General features: G+C 39.9%; 1 protein-coding gene across 1 annotated transcript in view; it reads left to right on the forward strand.

The window, feature by feature from the left end:
* LOC109929418 (NXPE family member 3-like) overlaps window positions 1-15,619 on the forward strand; it is a 456,754-nt gene that overhangs the window by 25,799 nt on the left and 415,336 nt on the right. Inside the window, 1 exon segment of the mRNA XM_048603068.1 lies at window positions 10,980-11,053. Coding sequence (XP_048459025.1) covers window positions 10,980-11,053 — 74 coding nt within the window.

Consider the following 15,619-nt stretch of genomic DNA (forward strand, 5'->3'; position numbering starts at 1 on the left):
CTCATTCATGGAATAGTTCAATAGATGACCATTCAATTTTCTGGAAAAATACCTGGTAGGTCTTTCTATCTTCTTGTTGTCTTCTTGTAAGAGTACATCACTGACGCCCACATCAATAGCCACCTTGAATAGCTTTGTGTAATTAGGTGTGCCTAACACTGGGGCAGTGGTTAACAAATGCCTTCTGACAGTCCACCATTCACTAAAATTTTCTGTACTTCTTCATTAAGTCAGTCAGTGGGTCAACCACACTACTAAAATCCAGTATAAAAACTCCTGATAAAACCCACTCAATCTCAGGAATCATAGTACTGCTGTCTTCGTTGATGGTATGGGAAACTCCCCAATAACCTTTGTGTTCACATCCCATGGGGCCATCTGTCTGTGTCCGATAACTGGCCCGGGAATGTGACTCGTGCTTTTGAGAATTCCCTCTTAGTCAGGGTGATCACCAAGCCTGTCTGCCGAAGTCGATTGAACCATTCCAATAAATGTTGCAAATGTTCCTTCCATGTGTAATTAAAAATCACCAGGTCATCGATGTGCACCACATAATTGGTTAATCCAGAAATGACCTTATTGGTTAGTCTTTGAAATGTGGCTGGCACATTTTTCATACCAAATGGCATGACTTTAAATTGATATTGTCCCTACAGTGTCACGAAAGCTGAAATTGTCTTCACTCTTTCAGATAAAGGAACCTGCCAGTATCCTCTGAGTAAATCCAACGTGAAAATATAAGTTGCTTGTCCCACCTTTTCAATACAGTCTTCCAAATGTGGAATAGGATATGAATCAGACTTTGTAACTGCATTCACTTTGCGGTAGTCCACACATAATCATTGGGTACCGTCTGGTTTTGGCATCATTATAACCCTATCGCAGGTAATCTCCAGTCACTGCAACTCACTTTGATTATGCTGTCTGTGGGTATGCATTCAATCTCTTTTTGAATTTGTGCCAACTGTAGAGGGTTAAGTCTATAAGGATGTTGCTTAATTGGAACAGCATTTCCTGTATCTATATCATGTGTCATTAGATTAGTATTTCCCAGCTTACTCCCACTTATCTTCCCATGCGATAGCCATAACTCTTTCAGGTCATTTCAATTTTCCTCTGCAAGGTAAGTCTATAATTTATCCCAATTTTTCAGAACTTCCTTATTGTCCGGTTTAATTTTAGGAATGTCCAGTTCAGAATCTTCTTGACTTGGTTCTTCACTCTGTGTTGTAACCAGTAACACATTCACCTTTTTCTTTCCTTCCCTATCAAAATACCTTCTGAGCATGTTCACATAACACATACGATGAGATTTCTTTCTATCTGGCATTCTTATCAAATAATTCACCTCATTCAATCTCCTTTCGATTTGATAAGGCCCACTAAACCTTACTTTTAAAAGTTCACCTACCACTGGAAGTAACACTAACACGTTATCTCTATTAGCAAACTTGCGAATTTTGATTTCTTGTCTATTTCCTGTTTCATCAAATGCTGTGCTACTTTTAAATGCTGTCTAGCTAACTCACCTGGTCTATTTAATCTTTGCCTAAAATTTGATACATTGTCCAAATATGTGGTCCCTGAACTCTGACTCACCAACTTCTCCTGAATTAATTTCAGTGGTCCTCTCATCTCATGCCCAAAAATGAATTCAAATGGACTGAATTTGGTCGATTCATTTGGTGCATCCCTAACTGCAAAAAGTACAAACAGAATTCCTTTAACCCAATTGTGTGGATAGTGACTATATGCTTTCAGCACAGTCTTTAAAGTTTGATGCTACTGTTCTAATGTTCTGTGCAATTCTGGATGGTACACCGTGGATTTGAATTGTTTTACTCCTAAGCTAACCTTAACCTCCCTGAATAATTTTGATGCAAAATTTGACCCTTGATCTGATTGTATCTCTGTGGATAGTCCGTATCTAGTGAAAAATTTGAGTAACTCTTCTACAATCCTTTTAACTGTGATATTGTGTAATAGATTGGCCTTTGGAAATCAAGTGGACACATCCCTTCTTGTCAGCAAATACTTTTTGTTTTAGGTAGCGTTCCTATGCAATCAATTAAGATTCTTGTAAAAGATTCCTCAAATGCAGGAATGAGTATTAAAGATGCTAGTTTTATTGCTGCCTGAGGTTTTCCAATTATCTGACACGTTTGACATGTCTGGCAAAATTCTACTACATCCTTATGCAGTCCAGGCCATTAAAGATGTTTTTGTATTTTGGCTTGAATTTTCCTCAGTCCTCAATGACCTCCTACTGGTAATTCATATGGTACCTGCAACACCTCCTTTGTATAACCCACTGGTAATACAACTTGATGAACTTCTGCTCATTTCTCATCCACCTGAATATGTGATGGTCTCCATTTCCTCATCAAGACGTTATTTTTAAAATTGTAACATTCTGGGTTACGCTCAGATTCTTCTTCTGTGTATGATTTTTGATAGAATTGCTTCAGTTTTTCATCTTTCTGTTGTAACTCAACTAATTTCTCTGAACTAAAAATATTCACTTTGTCCTCCATCTGTTCTTGTTTCGACTCAATCATTAGGGTTTTTTTTATTCATTTATGGGATGAGGGTGTTGCTGGTTAGGCAGCATTTTATTGCCCATCCCCAATTGCCCAGAGGACAGTTCAGAGTCAACCACATTGCTGTGGGTCTGGAGTCACATGTAGGCCAGACCAGGTAAGGATGGCAGTTTTCTTCGCTAAAGGACATTAGTGAACCAGATGGGTTTTCTCCCAACAATTGACAATGGATTCATGATCATCATTAGACTCTTAATTCCAGATATTTATTGGATTCAAATTCCACCATCTGCCATGGCAGGATTCAAACCCATGTCCTCAGAACGTTATCTGGGTCTCTGGATTAACAGTCCAGTGATAATACCACTAGGCCATCGCCTCCCCTTCAAACATGGTCTCTGATAATTCTACTTCAACTTCCTTATCTGTATTCTTTGACTTCTCCTCCTGCTTCAACTGGTGGCTTTGCGATCTTGTTATCACACAGTCAGGAAAATTCCCAGGATATACTTTTCCACTGGCTTTTCAACCACTCCTACCTGTGATCCAGCTATACATTACCCAGGACAAATTGCATTCCTGGAAATGAGAATTCCTCCAGTACTCCTACCACTACTTCTCCACATTTCACCGAGCACTCCAACCTCACTTTACATAACAAAGTACTTCTCATTTCACCATGAATTCCACATTTTACCACTTTTTCTGGCAATAGTCCTTCTGAATGACATATCTCCTCATCTCTGTACATCAAAGATTGACAAGCTTCTGTATCCCTTAAAATTGTAATTTCTTTACCTACTCCCCGTGGCATATGCAAGTAAACCTTACCCTCACCAGCAAATGGTATAAGAGGATCTGGCACTTTCTTCTCAATCAATCTTCAACCAGGTTGTAACATCCTGGTGCAGCTTTTGAGTTCCACTTGCTTTCCTTTACCACTTTAACAAAATTCACTGGCTTATCCCATTTTCCTACATCTGTCTTTCCACTGCTTTTTCTAAACCACCAACACTACAACTTCATGTAGCCTACCTTCATGGGTTTCCTTTTTACCCTGTGGTAAATTATCTTCATTATCTTCAATGAGATCTACTTTTCCCTTACCACCCGAATATTTCTCTTTTCCCCAATTCCTATCCCTAGCAGACTGAAATTGATGTCGGAAGCCAACCTTTGATTTATGAACCAACTCATAATCATCAGTCATTTTAGCTGCTAATCTTGCAGTTTTAACCCTCTGCTCTTCCACATGAGTTCTCACTATGTCAAAAAGTGAATTTTTGAACTCCTCCAAAATAATCGTCTCTCTAAGAGCATCATATGTTTGATCCATTTTCAATGCCCTTATCCACCTGTCAAAATTACTTTGTTTGTGATCCTTTCAAACTCAATGTTCATTTGACCAGGGTCCCTCCTTAGATTCCTGAAATGTTGTCTGTAGGCTTCTGGTACTAGCTTATATACACTTAAGATAGTATTTTTCACCTCGTTATACTCCCCAGATACCTCCTCTGTTAGTGATGTAAATACCTCACTAGCTCTACCTACCAACTTTGTTTGAATCAATAATATCTACATGGTCACTGGCCATTTCATTTGTTTAGCCACTTTCTCAAATGAAATGAGAAAGGCTTCTACATCCTTCTTGTTGAATTTAGGCAATGCTTGGATAGATTTAAACAGATCCCCACCAGGCCTTTGGCTATGATGGGTTCGCTCATCATCACTATCTTCCTTACTAAGCCTACCTTTTACCTTCACCTCCATCCTTTTAAATTGACTTTCCTTTCTAATTGCCAACTTCTGAAATGTAAACTCTCTCTCTGCCTGTTTTTCTTCTCTCTCTTTCTGCCCTTCTTCTGCTCAGACTTTCCTGTCCTTTTCTTGTTCCTTTGCTTTTAATCATAATTCAAACTGTTTCATTTCCTTTTCATGTTCAAGCTGCTTCATCTGCAAATTAATTCTAGTCATTTCCAAAGATTCCAATGGCATTTCCAGCAAATGTCAAGCTATCGCTGCAATTATCTCCCCTTTTCTCACAAAGGTAATCCCAAATCCAGCTTGTTTGCCAATTCCAACAGCTTTGCCTTGCTCACTGTTTGTAAAATTCCTGAAATCACTTCTTCCACCCCCAGAAAACTCTTAGTGACCAAAAGTGCCATTACTACATTAACAACCAAATTCAACAGCCGAAACACAAGACACTAACACCTACCACTTGCCGCCTTTGAGTCCAACAATCCTAAACCCAACTTGGAAGTACAGATTTTGATCCTGACAAGAGCCCCAATTTGTTATGGACCAGACCAGTCCCCCTCAGAATATTTCAAGAAGGTAGCCTAGGCCCTAACTTTTTCTTATTTTAAAGGTAGATGTGAAGTGCAAGTTCTAGATGTGATGTGACTGGTCAAACTACTCCTCGTTAAGCAGAACATAATTTATTTAAACACTATAGTTAAAATATAACCAAAAGAAATAGGAATTTAGAATAACCTAACTATTGGAAGACTTAACTGAATAATAAATACAGTACCAATTACTAATTAACTGTTTCAATATAGTAACATCCCATAAACACTCCCCTTTGGGAAAAAGGTCAATTCAGATACAGATCTCACATGCAGTTCTCCAATCCAGGAGGAAACAACATCAAGAGAGATTTCAGAGTATGTAGCAGTTAGGAATCATTTACTGAAGCTTCCAAATCTTCTGGAACCCAAACAGCTTCTGATGCTACACCTAAAAAAAACTGGAAAGCCTGGTCTTTGAGAGTTGGCCACACACCTTCCGTTGTTACAACTGTCTTAAAAAAACCTAAAGGCATCCTAAATTATTTACTTAAGCCATTTTCAGTAGCCAGTTCGTCACATCTGCCTTTACAACTTCTCTTGAAAAAAACCCAGGATACAATAACCTTTTTAAAGTGACAGCATCGTCACATATTGTTCTAGGTGCAACCATCTTTAACTGCTTCATCAATGGCCCTCTCTCATAAGATCAGTAGTGGGGATATTTGCTGATGAATGCACAAATCCATGACTCCTCATATACTGAAGCAGTCCACGTCCATCTGCAGCAAGACCTGGCAATCATCTGGCTTGGGCTGATAAAGTGGCAGATAATATTTTTAGCATACAAGTTCCAGGCAAAGACCATCTCCAACAATCCAGAATTTAATTATTTCTCCCCCCCACTAAATTTTCAATAGCATAACATTTATTGATTCTCCACTGTCAAAATTCAAGGATTAAGGTGGGGGAGGGGTGCAGGGTTGACATTCATCAGTAATTGAACTGGAGTAGCCATATATATACTTTGGCTATAAAAGCAAGTGAGATTCTAGAAATTCTGTGGTGTGTAACTCACCTCCTAACTTCCCAGTGCCTGCCCACTATCTGCAAGAGGGTGACTTGTTTGGATGGGCGTAGCTCCAACACCACATAAGAAACTTGACACCATCCAGAGCAACGTAGCTTGCTTGACTGGCACTACATCTGCCACCTTCAATATTTCCTTCATCACTGATACAGAGTGACAGCAGTGTGTGCTAGCTGCAAGATACATTGCAGAAACTCACCATGCCTTTTCCAGCAGTATCTTTCTAACCCATGAACTCTGCCACCTAGAAGGACAGCTGATGCATGGGGACACCACCACCTGCAAGTTAATCTCAAAGCCACACACTGTCCTGAATTGGAATTATATCACCATCCCTTCACTGTCTTTCACTAGGGGCTCCCTTCCTAACAGCACTATGTGTGTCTCTCTACCCCAAGAACAGCAGCCATTCAAGAAGGCAGCTCACCACTATCTTCTCCTGATGCAATTTCGATGGAACAATGAACGCTGCTATAGCCAAGTGATGCACAACCATTCATGGACTGGGTTAAAACAATCCTTCATAAAGTGTGGTGAGAGTCGGACACAATTTTTTAATTGTGGTCTAACCAGAGTTTTGTACATTACTTGTCTTCTTTTGTGCTCAACATTTCTATTTATAAAGACTAAGGTCCCATTTAAGTTGCTAATCAAAATCTCAATATGCTTTGTCATCTCAAAAGATCTGTGCAAAAGCAGCCCCAGGTTTCCCTGTCCATTGATATTCTGTTTTTTCTTATTCCTTCTGCTAAAATGCATTACTTAAACACGTCTGTTTTAAATTTCATCTGGTACTTGACTGCTCATTTTGTTGTTTATTTCTGTCCTAGTTATATTTATGGTCATTCTAACTGTCAAAGAGGCATAGAGATGTATAGCACAAAAACAAACCCTTTGTCCATACCAACTAGATATCCTAAATTAATCTAGTCCCATTTGCCGGAATTTGGCCCATATCCATCAAAACCCTTCCTATTCATATACCCATCCAGATGTCTTTTAAATGTTGTAATCGTACTGGCCTCCATCACTTCCTCTGGCAGCTCATTCCAAACATGCACCACCTGCTGTGTGAAAAAGATGCCCCTTAGTCCCCTTTTAAAACCTTCTTTCCTCACCTTAAACTTATGCCCACTAGTTTTGGACTCCCCTACCCCCGGGGAAAAGACCTTGACTATTTACCCTATCCATGTCCCTCATGATTTTATAAACCTCTATAAGGTCATCCCTCAGCTTCTGACGCTCCAAGGAAAATAGCCCCAGCCTATTCCATCTCTCCCTGTAGCACAAACCTGCCAACCCCACCAACATTCTTGTAAATCTTTTCTGAAACCTTTCATATTTCACAACATATAGCAGGGAGACCAGAATTGTATGCAGTATTCCAAAAGTGGCCTAACCAATGTTCTGTACAGCCACAACATGACCTTCCAACTCCTGTACTCAATGCACTGACCAATAAAGGCAAGCATACCAAACACCTTCTTCACTATCCTATCTACCTGTGATTTCACTTTCAAGGAACTATGAACCCGCACCGCAAGGTCTCTTTATTCAGCAACACTCACGAGGACCTTATCGTTAAGTGTATATGTACTGCCCTCAGCCACATCTCCAAGTTTGAAATCATTGGCAAGTTTTGAAATTTTACCTTTTATTCCAGTATCCAAGACTTTCATATACGTGTATCAAGAAAAGCAGTGGTCCTGGCACTTGCCGTTCAGGGATAAAACTGTCTCCCGACATTCATTCTAAAAAGCAACCAGTTGCCATGACTTCTGGTTTATTGTCCTGAAACAATTTTGTATCCAAGCCGACACTCACCCTCCTGTTCTCTGAGCCTCAATTTTGATACTCAGTTTTTATGTGGCACTTTGTCAAGGCGTTATTCACATTCCATATAGGCAACATACACTGTTTACCATTTATTAACTTTTACTGTTATTCCATCAAAAAATAAACTAAATTAGTGAACAAATCTGTGCTATCTCCCCTTTTTTTTAACCACAAAATATGGCTGTTAAAACCTTACCCACTTCTAATGTTAAACTGACCGACTTGTAGCTGCTGGGAGTTTTCTGAGACTCTTTCTTGAATACTTCTTGTCACTTTCTAATCCTCTGGTCCCTTCCCTGTATCTTGGATGATTAGAGGAAGCCTTCATCTGTATGCACTCCAATGCCCTTTAATAACCTGGAACACTGGGCTTCTGGACCAGGCAACCTGTTGACTTGAAGCACACTCGGTGTTTACAGTTCATCCTTTGCATCAATTTCGATCCATCCATTAGCGCTGCAACCTCTACTTCTACTAATATGCTGTTGGCTTCCTCTTCCTTGGAAAATATTGAAAAATATTCCTTAGAATATTCTTGTTATCAAAATGTAACTCAAATGAGGTGTGTGAATTCCGTTTACTTGAAGATATCTAGTGTGTTTATTTAAAACTAAACTGATATATACAGTACTCATTAGTCTCCAGATGCAATCTGTGCTTCAAGTGCTACATTGCAGACAGCCTGGATGCAGACAATAGCATCCAGACACTTGGCTGATTTACCTGCTGAGCTCTTAAAGGGACATAGAGTCATAGTGTCATACAGCGCAGAAACAGACTGTTTGGTCCAACTAGTCCACGCCAACCATAATCCCAAACTAGACCAAAAGACAAAATGGGAAATAAGAAATGTGGCAGGCAGAGAATTCAAGGACTAGAATCGAGCATGACCATTGTAATTGAGACAAAGAACACTAAAGTGATTAGCCCTTGGAATGTGTGCTTTGTGGTGCTGAACATTCAGAATAAAACAGGTGAATTAGTGATGCAAATAAGTTTAAATGGCCTTGACACAGTGGGGATTTCAGAAACATGGCTGCAAGGTGACCAGGAATGGGAACTGAATATGCAGAGGTTTTCAGTTTTAGAGATGTGATTGTGAGGAAGGATATTAGCTCTGGTGAAGTAGTATCTGCATGAGTTGAGCTTAGAAACATGAAGAAGAAGTAGTCCTAGAAATAACAGATGCGCTGGTAGTCATTTTGCAAAATTCTATAATTCTGGAACAGTTTCTATGAATCCGAGGGTAGTTAATGTAGCCACACTAGTTAAGGAGGGAGGCAGAGAGAAAACAATGAATTATAAAAACTGAAAGAAATGTGGATGCTGTAAACCAGAAACAAAAACAGAAATTGCTGGAAAAGCTCAGCAGGTTTGGCAGCATCTGTGGAGAAAAATCAGAGTTAACGTTTAGGGTCGAATGACCCTTCCTCAGAATTATAGACTAGTTAGCTAAATATTGGTCGTGGGAAAAATGCTAGAGTCCATTAGGAAAGATATAATACTAGCCATGGAAGATAGTGGAAATATCGGATAGAGTCAGCATGGATTTATGAGGGTGAAAATGTGTTTGATGAATCTGTTGGAATTTGTTGAGGATACAACTTGTGGACTGGATAAGGGGGAGCTGGTGGATGTTGGATGCTGGATTTTTAGAAGACTTTCAACAGGGTGCCATATAAGACAGTAGCGTGTAAAATTGAAGAGCATGGAATTGTTGGTAATATACTGAAGTGGATTGAGAACTGGCTGACAATCAGGAAACAAAGAGTAAGAATAAACAGGTCTTTTTCTGAGTGGTAGGAAGAGACTAGTGGGCCACCACAGGGATCAATGTTTAAACCCCAGCTATTCACAATATGTATTTATGATTCAGATGATGAAACTACATTCCAAATCTCTAAGCTTGTAGATGACTCAAAGCTTGTTGGGTGGGTCTTCTGTAAGGCGGATGCAAAGAAGCTTCTGTGTGATTTGGACAATTTGAGTAAGTGGGCAAATGCATGGTAGATGCAGTATAATGTGGATAAATGTGAGGTTAACAAAAACAGATGGGCGAATTATTATCTGAATAGCAATAGATTGAGGAAGCGGGTGGTGCAACAAAACTTGGGTGGAGTTGTACACCAGTCACTGAAAGGAAACAGGCAGGTGCAGCAGGTGGTGAGGAAGTCAAATGGTATATAGGCCTTCATAGTGAGAGAATTCAATAATAGGAGCAGGGATGTCTGATCCTGCATGGGCATTGGTAAGACTACACCTGGAATATTGTCTGCTGTTTTGGGCTCCTTAAGTGAGGAGAGATGTTCTGGCTATTGAGGAAATGCAAAGAAGGTTTACCAGACCATTTCTTGGGATGGGAGGACTAACATACAGGGATGAGTTGGATCAGTTATGATTATATTCACTGCAGTTTAAAAGAATAATGGAAGATCTCATAGAAATCGATAAAATTCTAACAGGATTAGATAAGGTAGATATAGAAAGGATTTTCTCTATGACTGGAGAATCCAGAACCAGGGGTTACAGTCTAAGGATATGGGGTAGGCCTTTTAGGACTGAGCTGAAGAGAAATGAATTCACTCAGAGAGTGGTGAGTCAATGGAATTCTCTGCCACAGGAAACTGTCGAGGAGAAAAAACTATTGATGACTTTCAAGAAAGATGCAGATAAAGTTCTGAGGGTTAAAGGAATCAAAGGATATGGGGAGAAAGTGTGAGTATGAACAGTAATGAGTTGGATCATGTGAATGGTGGACTGGCTCGAAGGGCTGAATGGCCTGTTCCTGTTCCTATATTTTATTTTACTGACATCTCATTGCATGCTATATGGGCAACAGTCACAGACACCTCACATCCATGGAAGTTAATATTTGATTTATCCCAGCTTCATCACTTCAATGTCACACTTTTCTCATTTACTTACAGTACACTTCTACACTTTAATGCTGCACTTTGTACTTTAATGGCAATGCTGTGGCAAGGACACTTTGTGTGCAGGGACACTTCACTTCATTGACTGGACCATATAGCATCTCAGGGCTGTTCACACACTCACATTGCACCTACTGGGATGCTCACTGGCAATGTTGGCAATATAATTCAAATTGTTACTGTAGATTGGAAGAATGGGGTGGTTGAAAGTACTTTTGGGTGATGTCCTGTGTGTATTCAGTTGTGTCATTATTACGATGACCAACCTATGATATATTTATTTTCACAGTAATGTCAATATCAAGAAGCCCATATTACCCAGAGCACCAGGGTATGTAATGGTGGAACCTTCACCTCAACCAAGTAAGATAATTATATTTCACTGACTATTACATCGAAGGGTTGGTATGTTAGAGGACACACGAATTAGGAGAATGTTGGCATAATCCCTTGCTGCAAATAGGCAAGAATTTGTAACTTTTTGAAATAAAGTGTAATTTAATTTCCCATGTATTTCCTTAAGTAAATTAGCATTTTGAGTCTTTGCTTGTTTACAATAAATAGGACTTAACCAGCATAAACATATGATCTCTGTGCAGTCAGGTCTGACTAACCCTGATCCAAGATGTTTAACATCATACATTTATTAATGTCCATACCATTTTACATTATGTAGAATGGTGAAGTCTTGATTATTTTGGTAAATTTTATATATTTCAATTTCTGATATGAAAATGAGATTTAAAAAAAGAATCCCAATTGTACTCAAACAATCTGAACTACAGCATTTCATATATTTCCCTGTTCAGAGATGTTGTTACAAGTCTCTGCAATAGGGAAACTTGAACAAGAGCTGCTTGGCTCCAAGTCAGGGAAACTACCACTGTGCTACATGAGCATCCTAATGATAACATTTTAAATTTTTTAATATCCAAAAGTACTTATACACACAACTGAACTATTTTTCCATCACCAAATCACCTACGATATCTTTTTTCCATTACTTAACCACCACCAATAAATCACTATGTTTTCCAATTGATTAATTTACGTGCAAGGTTTGTTAATGGCAACGAACTATGACATTTCATTCTATGTTATTAGATTTTAAACAGCTAAACTTTCATTCCAACTTCAGAGGGAGTGAAATATAACAGCTGGAGCTGATCAGCCACCCATTGCAATCTCAGGTCGAGTTTACCTTCCATTGACTTTACCGAATCAGATTTCCACAGTGAGAGAAAAGTGTCTGCCATTTATAGTTTTATTTTTATGAGCAATGCCACCGTAAGAAGGAGCACACAATCTGTGAAAGGAGAGTCGTACCAGCCTGAATCAAGTAAAAACGAAAATATCTTTTGTGCTGAAAACAATTTTGATCAGTAAACAAATAACCAGACAGCAACAATTTATTACATTAACTGTTAACCTAATTGTAAGATCCAAGAAAACATATCAACAGTTACAATGAGTCTCTAAATTTCTTTGCAAATTGGTGCTCTGGGCATTGTTAAAAGTCTGGTCTCTATACAGATGCAGTACAACGCTGTCTGATTATTCATCAGCCTTCTTTTCGTTGAAGCTAGGGACTCTCCTACTAAGAAAATTACAAACTAATTATAATGATTGCTAAGTTTTCTGGATCCAGATCTTACAAATGGTTAAAGTTTAATGTTATGCTGACATGATGGCCCGGATGAGACAGTGCATGCACAGACAGATCACTGTGACCATTTTTGCATTGGGAACGTACACCCCATGTATTAACATATCCCTTTTCATAACAACTGAATGCCTCAAAGTGCTGTACAGCTAATGAAGTACTTCTATAGAAACAGCAGCATTTAACTCTAAGTGCTGTCTTCAATAGAAAGTAAAATAGATGGAGAATATAATGGGCTGCCAATCCACTACCTTCTGTTTAACTCGCTGAAGATGAACATTCAGGTGAAATCCAGGCAGGTATGATGTAATCCAACATTATTAACATCTACATCCTCTTTTGGTTCATGCTGACAAGTTCCTTAAATAACACTGTTTCTCATGTTGTGGAGCATTGTTTACAGCATTTGATATTGGAATCGTACTGCTGGGCATAGAGGATTGGTGTTTGCTGATTAATAAACATGGAGCCAATCTTTAAATAAAATGAAACAATCTAAATACAGCATTTGTTATAATGCATGCTTTCTATGTATATCTGCTCCTAGTGTGTGCTTTATGAAACCAAATGCCGTTTGATTGAGAATAATATAATAACATTGGGCTCAGACTTTGTTCCATGCCTCTGCACCATCTCTGCTATGATATAGACAGTGTATTGGCAAAGAATGGAGAATAGGCAGCTGATCTGCAATCACCTGTTTCTGTCCCTGCTGCAAATGATTGAATTCCCAAAGTATCTTTGCCTGTGGAACAGGAATGTGAGACCTCAGCTGGACAACAGTGAAGCTCCTGCCAACAGTCCCTCTGTTGTTCAGGAAGGGGCCTGCACTATGAAATAAATATAGGGCTGAGATCGTTCTTTCCTTTTGGCTGTCAGCTTTGTCGAGTTTCTCAGAGTGTTTTTCTCCTGAAGGCTGAGTGAGTGATTTCAGCTCATCTGACCAAACTTGTCTCATTAATAACCTACTCTGTCTCTATGTCATCCCTCTAATCCAATTCCCATCCTACCACTTGCCGTACTCGGAACAACTTGTAACTGCCAGGATATCCCGCAATGGACTGGAATCCCTGGGGTTGCCACCATCTTTAAAAGACATTTACGTACCAGAGAAGTGGTTTTAGTCTGATGTCTTCCTGCACAGTTTCTGACGTTTACCCCAGACATGGCAGAAAAGGGAAAATTGGCAGCTCACCTTATGGACATGGAACTGGGGTTCCTGGTCGTTGAGGTCGTGGCGAGGTGGGATGTCCCCTTGCCTGAGGACTAGCAGAAGAGGTCACAACACCAGTCTAGTCCAAGTTGCCACCTAGCTCATTGTAGTCTCAGCCACCTGGAGGAATTCCCAGCAATGTAGGAAGACCTTCTCCACTCTTCCATCTTCTCTCCAATACCTAACACTCACTCTATCTCTGCTACTGTACTCACCTCCCCATCAAGGAACCAATACCCTCTCTAATACCCACAACATCTTGCCTCACTGATTCTCACCCACCTGAACCCTGGCACTGCTAACTCTGTTGGTCCTTACTCACTTAACTCCCAATTTGCACCAAAGTAACAGCTGTGCCATTCATTTTCATCATCCATAATACCTGCTCCTCTCTCATTCTACGAGGAAAACAGCCCAGAATAGGCATAGTCAAGATAGGACAATCAGACCACAAGAAATAGGAGCAGGAGTAGGCCATTCAGCCCCTCAGGCCTATTCCGCCATTCATTCAGATCATAGCCGTCAACATTCCTCACATCTACTTTCCTGCCCTTTCCCCATAACTCTTTATTCCCTTGCTGAACAAGAATCTCTCTAACTCAGCCTTAAATTACACCAGGTCTCTGCCCCCACAGCTCTCAGTGCCAAATGCTTCCAAAGACTCACAATCCTCCTAAAGAAAGAAGTTCTCTTCATCTCAGCCTTAAATTAGCACACCTTAATTCTGAAACTACCCACTCTGGTCCTAGATTCTCCCATAGAAGGAAACATCCTCTCGCATTTTCCCTGTGAAGCTACTTAAAAATTTTTATATGTTTCAATGAGATCACCTTTCGTTCTTCTAAACTCCAGTGAGTAGAGTTCCAAACTATTTAGCCTTTGCTCATAAAGATAATTTCTCCATACATGGATCATTTTAGTGAACTTTCTCTGAACTGCCTCCAATGAAATAATATCTTTGCTTAAATAAGGGGATTAAAACTGCTCTCATTACTCCAGGTGTGGTCTCACAAGCAATTTGTACAGTTGCAGTAAGACTTCTCTACTCTTATTCTCCAATCCCCTTAAAATAAAGATTAACATTTCATTAGTCTTCCTGATTATCTGCTGCATCCGTGTGCTAGCTTTCTGTGTTTCATACACAAGTATCTCCAAATCCTATGGATCTGGGGCTGCATGGGGCATGATCCCAATCGACTTTCCCATGGAAAATAAAACGCGGGAAGGCAATGCAAGGCAATACAAAGCAGGGATGCTGTGAACATCCAGGTAGGTTGAATCATCACTAAGAGAGCAAGCGAACAAGTCAGAGATGCAACATGGTCCAGTCCACAAGCTGGGTGCTTGTCCCTGAACACACAGCATCCTTTTTTGTAACATTTCAATGATAGTTACTGTATTCCTCCGAAGTGCAGCAATGAACTGAAGAAACATGGTGTAAATAGATCAACAATGCACCTTCAGGATTCTTGGAGGCTGACGCATGTTGGATGCAAATGTCTGTGACATGGGCACAGTAGCTGTTACCCATGGAGTGTGCCTTGAGCTGGTGGTGCCTAGTGTCTAACATAGAGATTTTGGAGCAAAAGTCAAGCTGAAGTTGCTGGCTGCCTGCCCTGAATTCCATGCCGAGAACTTGCCTCATCAATTTTGCTTGTGCCAGGTGATAAAATATAAACCTGCATATTCGTGGGGTGTAATTTTTTTTCTTTATTCATTCACGGGATGAGGGTGTCACTGGCTGGGCAGCATTTATTGCCCATTTCTAATTGCCCAGAGGGCAGTTAAGAGTCAACCACATTGCTGTGGGACTGGAGTCACATCTAGGCCAGACCAGATAAGGATGACAGTGTTCCTTCCCTCAAGGACATTAGTGAACCAGATGGGTTTTTCCCAACAATTGACAATGGATTCATGGTCATCATTAGACACTTAATTCCAGATATTTTTATTGAATTCAAATTTCACCATCTGCCATATCAGGATTCGAATCCAGGTCCCCAGAACGTTGTCTGGGTCTCTGGATTAACAGTCCAGCGATAATACCAATAGG

This window comes from Rhincodon typus, chromosome 11 (assembly GCF_021869965.1).
Source record: "Rhincodon typus isolate 14 chromosome 11, sRhiTyp1.1, whole genome shotgun sequence".
Lineage (NCBI taxonomy): Eukaryota > Metazoa > Chordata > Chondrichthyes > Orectolobiformes > Rhincodontidae > Rhincodon > Rhincodon typus.